Source organism: Thalassophryne amazonica, chromosome 17, assembly GCF_902500255.1.
Source record: "Thalassophryne amazonica chromosome 17, fThaAma1.1, whole genome shotgun sequence".
In the NCBI taxonomy this organism is placed as follows: domain Eukaryota; kingdom Metazoa; phylum Chordata; class Actinopteri; order Batrachoidiformes; family Batrachoididae; genus Thalassophryne; species Thalassophryne amazonica.
Window position 1 is genome coordinate 65,306,130 of NC_047119.1, and position 6,940 is coordinate 65,313,069.

At 38.9% G+C, this 6,940-nt stretch overlaps 1 protein-coding gene across 2 annotated transcripts in view; it reads left to right on the forward strand.

Annotated features, from left to right (window-relative positions):
* slc38a9 (solute carrier family 38 member 9) overlaps window positions 1-1,531 on the forward strand; it is a 44,509-nt gene extending 42,978 nt beyond the window's left edge. For both annotated transcript variants that reach the window (XM_034192536.1, XM_034192537.1), the window contains one exon: window positions 165-1,531. In XM_034192536.1, the coding sequence (XP_034048427.1) occupies window positions 165-330 (166 nt within the window). In that variant the 3' untranslated portion in view covers window positions 331-1,531. The remainder of the gene's footprint in view (window positions 1-164) is intronic.
* Window positions 1,532-6,940: the final 5,409 nt, after the last annotated feature.

Sequence of the window (6,940 nt, forward strand, 5' to 3'; positions counted from 1 at the left end):
GGCAGAGAGAATCAGGAAAAAGACATGCTGTGGAAGAAGTGTGACAAGATGAGAGAGAGAATTATTGCTAATTTATTTAACATATTGTTTGTGTTACAGATATTTTAAGGTCATAACGCTGTTCCCTGTGGTGTATTCTGACAGCAGCTTTGTGTCACTCACAGGTTCTCTGGTGCCACCTGTGGCCTGGCCTTGGTTTTCGTCTTTCCTGCCTTAGTCCACATGATCTCATTGAAAAGACAGGGGGCGCTATGTTGGCCATCGGCACTCTTTCACTCTTTCCTGATCATGTTAGGTGTGGTCAACCTGATGGCTCAGTTTTTCATGTAAAGAGCATATGGACCTGTATGCAGTCCACACAACAAAGTGGAAGATGTGCTGAAATAATACACGTCAACCATATGAGAATTTTTTTAATGAAATCATCGGTGTACAGGTCTGGGCACAAATATTTACATCACAGTACTTTTTAGAGCTTGACCAATATGATACTGATATTATGGAGTAAAAAGTTACAATACTGAATTTCAGCTGATATGAACATTAAAATGGCAGTGATTACAACATTTTCTGGTCAAACCCTTATGTCAAAGAAATGTAATTGAAGCTTGATGTTTTACAGTTTAAACATGAACTTTATTATTAATATCTATAAATATAACAACCAGCCAATCTAAGTTGCACTGCTGTTGCACTACTTTCACTTAGACGGGTAGTCGCTGTGTGGCATTACTCAGTATTTGCATAAAATAGGCTTTGTCTAATTTGGCCCCACCTAGCTGGCAGCATAGAGACCATTTGTTTCTGATCTGATAAAAAATAAATGACACATGGTCACTTTGCCTTTGTCCCTTCTAGCTATTGTGACCAAGGGGTGAGGGGGTCCTAGCTGTCCTTGACAGTATTGTAAGGAACACTGTCTGAGCACCCTATGATAGCCAAAGTATGTAATGACACTGTTTCTAACAGCCAAGGTGTTTTTTTGTATTGTTTATTCTGTAAAATAAGTTTCCATAGCAGCAACAATAACAGTTACCGATATGGTCACAAATGTGGCCACCAGGTGGTGGTTTGGCTGTTATATTTTTGACTGTTATAGTATTTACCATTACACATACTTAGGGTTTATCGTAAACTGGGGAACTGGGAAAAAAAAATTAAAATGCTAGTTTCATGATGAAAGCTGAATTTCTAACTGTAATTAGATCAAAAAGTAGACCACTGCTCCACAAATAATATAATGCAGGATTTTCTAAAAATCCTGAGCAGAGTCGATATGTGCATTTGTAATGCCACAGAATTATGAATAAATTGACACAATTAAGAAATAGGAGGAATCTTACACTTGCAGTTGTTGAGAAGTGATAGGAGTTACTGGATTGAACCACTCAATCTTCTCTGCACTACGGCATGTTTTTCTGTACCAAACAGTGCAATTATATTAAAAAAAAAAAAAAAAGCAACAAAACCTGATGAACAGCACACATTTCTGAAATGAACAGATGAGTGTAGAATTCAGCAGCACTGAAATGTGTGTTGTTTGGATGGGTAAAAGCCTGATGAGATAAAAGGGTCAAGAAGCCTGAACAGTGCCTGGTCACCTCAACATACAACAGGATTTTCTATTATGTTTACAGTGTGGAACGTTTTATTCCTTTTGGTGTAGATGAGCACGTGCAATAAGACTTTTACGTATCACTCACTCGACCTCGTATGCGCACATTGAGTGCACAGGGCTTTGCAGCAGTGTACGTGTCGTGTTGCAGGGTAACTCAAGGGTTTCGCTGGCGTTTTGTGGCATAGTGGCGTCAACGTGGTGGTGCCTTCCGTAGCACTGTACGGTCCGTACGTTACATTGATGGCTCTGGTTCTTGGACGTGTTCTTCACACCACTCTGTGTAGTGTGTCATGTGACACAGTGTGCACTCTTGGCTGACTCTGTTAAACCCTGTCGGCTGTTTATTATCTTACAGACGATCTTCTGCTTTGTTGCTGTTAGATTTTTTTTTTTTTTTTTGAACATTGAAGGGAAATCTTGGAATTGACTCAGTAGCACCTTTTTTCATATCTTTTTATTTTGAATGTAATTGTCTTTTTGAACACTAGTAAAAAGTGAGAAATTCTGCAAAACATAATTTGGGCATATTATCTGAACATTGAGATTGTTGGGAATCTGGATTATTTATTCAGTTCTTCATGCAAACATTTTTGCACAGTTTGTGGAACATTAAACTGAATTTGGACGAAGCTAAAATAGTCACCATCACAAAGCAAAAACATCATTGAGTTGGAAACTAATGCCGTGTTCATATAAAATTTACTGCATATTAGAAATGAGTGTTTGTGAAGTGGGTAATCGTCCATCGAGATGGTCGCACATTTAATAATCCACAGCCTCCAGTCCAGCGAGAATCACTTTTCTGTCCTTATTGTAGCAGTTTAAAATGTCTGTTTGGTAATGATTTTACAACCCCTGGCAAAAAGTATGGAATCACCGGCCTCGGAGGATGTTCATTCAGTTTTTTAATTTTGTAGAAAAAAAGCAGATCACAGACATGACACAAAACTAAAGTCATTTCAAATGGCAACTTTCTGGCTTTAAGAAACACTATAAGAAATCAAGAAAAAAAGATTGTGGCAGTCAGTAACGGTTACTTTTTTAGACCAAGCAGAGGGAAAAAATATGGAAACACTCAATTCTGAGGAAAAAAATTATGGAATCACCCTGTAAATTTTCATCCCCAAAACTAACACCTGCATCATATCAGATCTGCTCGTTAGTCTGCATCTAAAAAGGAGTGATCACACCTTGGAGAGTTGTTGCACCAAGTGGACTGACATGAATCATGGCTCCAACACGAGAGATGTCAATTGAAACAAAGGAGAGGATTATCAAACTCTTAAAAGAGGGTAAATGATCACGCAATGTTGCAAAAGATGTTGGTTGTTCACAGTCAGCTGTGTCTAAACTCTGGACCAAAGAAGACATCAAAGCGTCAAGACAGAAAACTTAAAGCAATATGTCTCAAAAATCGAAAAATGCACAACAAAACAAATGAGGAACGAATGGGAGGAAACTGGAGTCAACGTCTGTGACCGAACTGTAAGAAACCGCCTAAAGGAAATGAGATTTACATACAGAAAAGCTAAACGAAAGGCATTATTAACACCTAAACAGAAAAAAAACAAGGTTACAATGGGCTAAGGAAAAGCAATCGTGGACTGTGGATGACTGGATGAAAGTCATATTCAGTGATGAATCTCGAATCTGCATTGGGCAAGGTGATGATGCTGGAACTTTTGTTTGGTGCCGTTCCAATGAGATTTATAAAGATGACTGCCTGAAGAGAACATGTAAATTTCCACAGTCATTGATGATATGGGGCTGCATGTCAGGTAAAGGCACTGGGGAGATGGCTGTCATTACATCATCAATAAATGCACAAGTTTACGTTGATATTTTGGACAATTGAAAGGATGTTTGGGGATGATGAAATCATTTTTCAAGATGATAATGCATCTTGCCATAGAGCAAAAACTGAAAACATTCCTTGCAAAAAGACACATAGGGTCAATGTCAACGAGCAGATCTGATATGATGCAGGTGTTAGTTTGGGGGATGAAAATTTACAGGGTGATTCCATAATTTATTCCTCAGAATTGAGTGATTCCATATTTTTGTTCCTCTGCTTGGTCTAAAAAAGTAACCGTTACTGACTGTCACAATCTTTTTTTTCTTGATTTCTTATAGTGTTTCTTAAAGCCAGAAAGTTGCCATTTGAAATTACTTTAGTTTTGTGTCATGTCTGTGATCTGCTTTTTTTTCTACAAAATTAAACAACTGAATGAACATCATCCGAGGCCGGTGATTCCGTAATTTTTCCCAGGGGTTGTATATAGACATTTGAATGATCGCTGCTTTCTAAAAGGATCGTTTTGGGTGGTGGGCAGCATCATAAAGAATCACTGTGACTAGGTTTGTGTTTGAGTACAGATTAGTTTTAGGATTCAGGCCTGGGAACCTGTTCACCAATGCTGCTGAGATTTACATATTTTACACAGAATCAAACTTCAGATTATCTTGTTTTCTTATATCGGAATGCTATATGATATAATGATGGTACAGAGTACTGGAAATATAAGCTTTTACTGGGCATACCACAGTAACCTCTTGAGGATACCAGCAAATCACTTTATTGAGTTTTGTAATTATCTTTTAACACAGTTAATATGCATTTTTTTTTTAACTGAGCATTGATTGCCATGTTTGATTTGTAACAGGAAAAAATGTAATTTTCAACCGATTAAAGTGTAACCAAAGGGAATATGTGTATAAAAATGAAAAGATTTCACTGCAAACAATGTATTTGTGTGGTCATTTTCTAAATTTTTCTGGCACATATTTCCATCAGTATGTCACAATATGATGCTCAATATGACCTTAAATTATTGTCTTTGACCCTTAATTACTGGGTGTTTACATCCAGACCATATCAAAAATCCACTGCTGTAATTAGGCGTCATTTACTTTCAATATGGAACAGCACAGATGTGTGGCAGAAGACGTCAAAAGCAAAGCAGTTTTGACTGACGTTTGATTCATAAACTAAAGTAATTCTGCACAGTTTATCAACATTAACATCGACTGTCATTTTTATCAAGTGGAAAATATCGCACTTATTAGTTTTAAAGTAATGTGCTAATTCTGAAGATTTGACCATTAGCACATACAGATGCCAAAAGACATTATGGGAAAATGAGCCTCCTCTCATCACTGGTAAGGATGTAAGGATTAAACAAAGAGAAGCCGTGCATTATAGAGGGTTTTCATGTGACGTTTCGGTCACATCATTTTGTGTCCCGCGGCCATTCTGGATTACGATGCGGTGGCCGCTGTGTTACTCTACGTGCATTTGGTGAACAATTGCAGAAGCTTCAACGTCCGTGTGAAGAAGCCTGACGGCACCGTGGTGCTGAGAGAGATCCGCCGCTACCAGAAATCCACTGTTACCAGAATTTTATCTTATTTTATTCGGCAATAAAATTAAATAACAATACATAAAAATACCGCTGAGGATAACACAAGAACGCTTCCAATACGGATGCTTATTTACACTGTGGTCCTCGAGCAACGAGCTGCTGATCCGCAAGCTGCCCTTCCAGCGCCTGGTGAGAGAAATCGCTCAGGACTTCAAGACGACCTCCGCTTTCAGAGCTCCGCTGTGATGCTCTGCAGGAGGCCGGCGAGGCTTACCTGGTCGGCAGCTTCCTAGTTCACAATATCGCAGTGTGACACTGTCGGCCACTTCATTACATCGCCACTAAATTCACTATTTGGTACAAGATACGGATCCACTGAACCAACTGCTACACATCTATCACGATAAATAGCTTTATCTCAAGGATTTAAAGCATCGTAATAACCGTACAATCTCTACATTTTTCTATCACGCGCCAGCCTCCTTGTAATCCAGAATGGAGACGGCACCTGTCCTGCAGCAAATCGGTCACGTGATTGAAAACCCTCTATATGGTTTGAATGCACAACGCAGTCTAAAACACCACGACACGAAGCATTCAAACTGTATAATGCATGGCTTCGAGTTGTTTAATCCGCTTATACCATGGTCCCACACTGAGCTAACACACAAATATTTAAGTTAACTTTTTTCGTGTTCTCTTCTTTCCCGTCTTCAATCTTGTCCAGTTCGTCCGATGTTGAATCTTTATGCCATTGCTTTTGCTGTTCTTCACGTTTGCTCTCCTCCTCTTCCCATTCCTCAAACATTTTTTGGCCAAAAATATGAAAATTCACGAAATCCATGTTTTATCGCATTTCTGTCATTCACCTGTCAAAACACAGCTGATCTGCGCCAACTGATTTGTGCCTTGCTGTGGTGACGATCAGAGCGGCGTGATATTACAGTGACTTAACTCACCAAACTGCATGTGCGCATACACGAAAATAATGCACGCCAGTTAGACATGGAATTCTCACTGACCATGGTATATATATATATATATATATATATATATATATATATATATATATATATATATATATATACACACACACAGTGGGAAAAATAAGTATTTGACCCCCCTGTCAGTTTTGCAGGTTTTCCCACCTACAAAAAACGTAGAGGTCTGTAATTTTTTATCGTAGATACACTTCAACTGTGAGAGACAGAATCTTAAAAAAAAAAAAATCCAGAAAATCACATTGTAAGATTTTTAAATAATTAATTTGCATTTTATTGCATAAAATGAGTATTTGATCCCCTACCAACCATCAAGAATTCTGGTTCACGCAGACCTGTTAATTTTTCTTTAAGAAGCCCTCTTATTCTGCACTCTTTACCTGTATTAATTGCACCTGTTTGAACTTGTTACCTGTATAGACACCTGTTCACACAATCAATCACACTCCAACCTGTCCACCATAGCTAAGACCGAAGAGCTGTCTAAGGACACCAAGGACAAAACTGTAGACCTGCACAAGGCTGGGATGGACTACAGGACAACAGGCAAGCAGCTTGATAGAAGACAACAACTGTTATGATTATTTATTAGAAAGTGGAAGAAACACAAGATGACTGTCAAGCTCCCTCGGTCTGGGATTCCATGCAAGATCTCACTTTGTGGGTTAAGGATGATTCTGAGAAAGCTCAGAACTACACAGGAGGACCTGGTCAATGACCTGAAGAGAGCTGGGACCACAGTCACAAAGATTACATTAGTAACACATGATGCTGTCATGGTTTAAAATCCTGCAGGGCAGCAAGGTCCCCCTGCTCAAGCCAGCACATGTCCAGACCCGTTTGAAGTTCACCAGTGACCATTTGGATGATCCAGAGGAGGCATGGGAGAAGGTCATGTGGTCAGATGAGACCAGAATAGAGCTTTTTGGAATCAACTCCACTTACCATGTTTAGAGGAT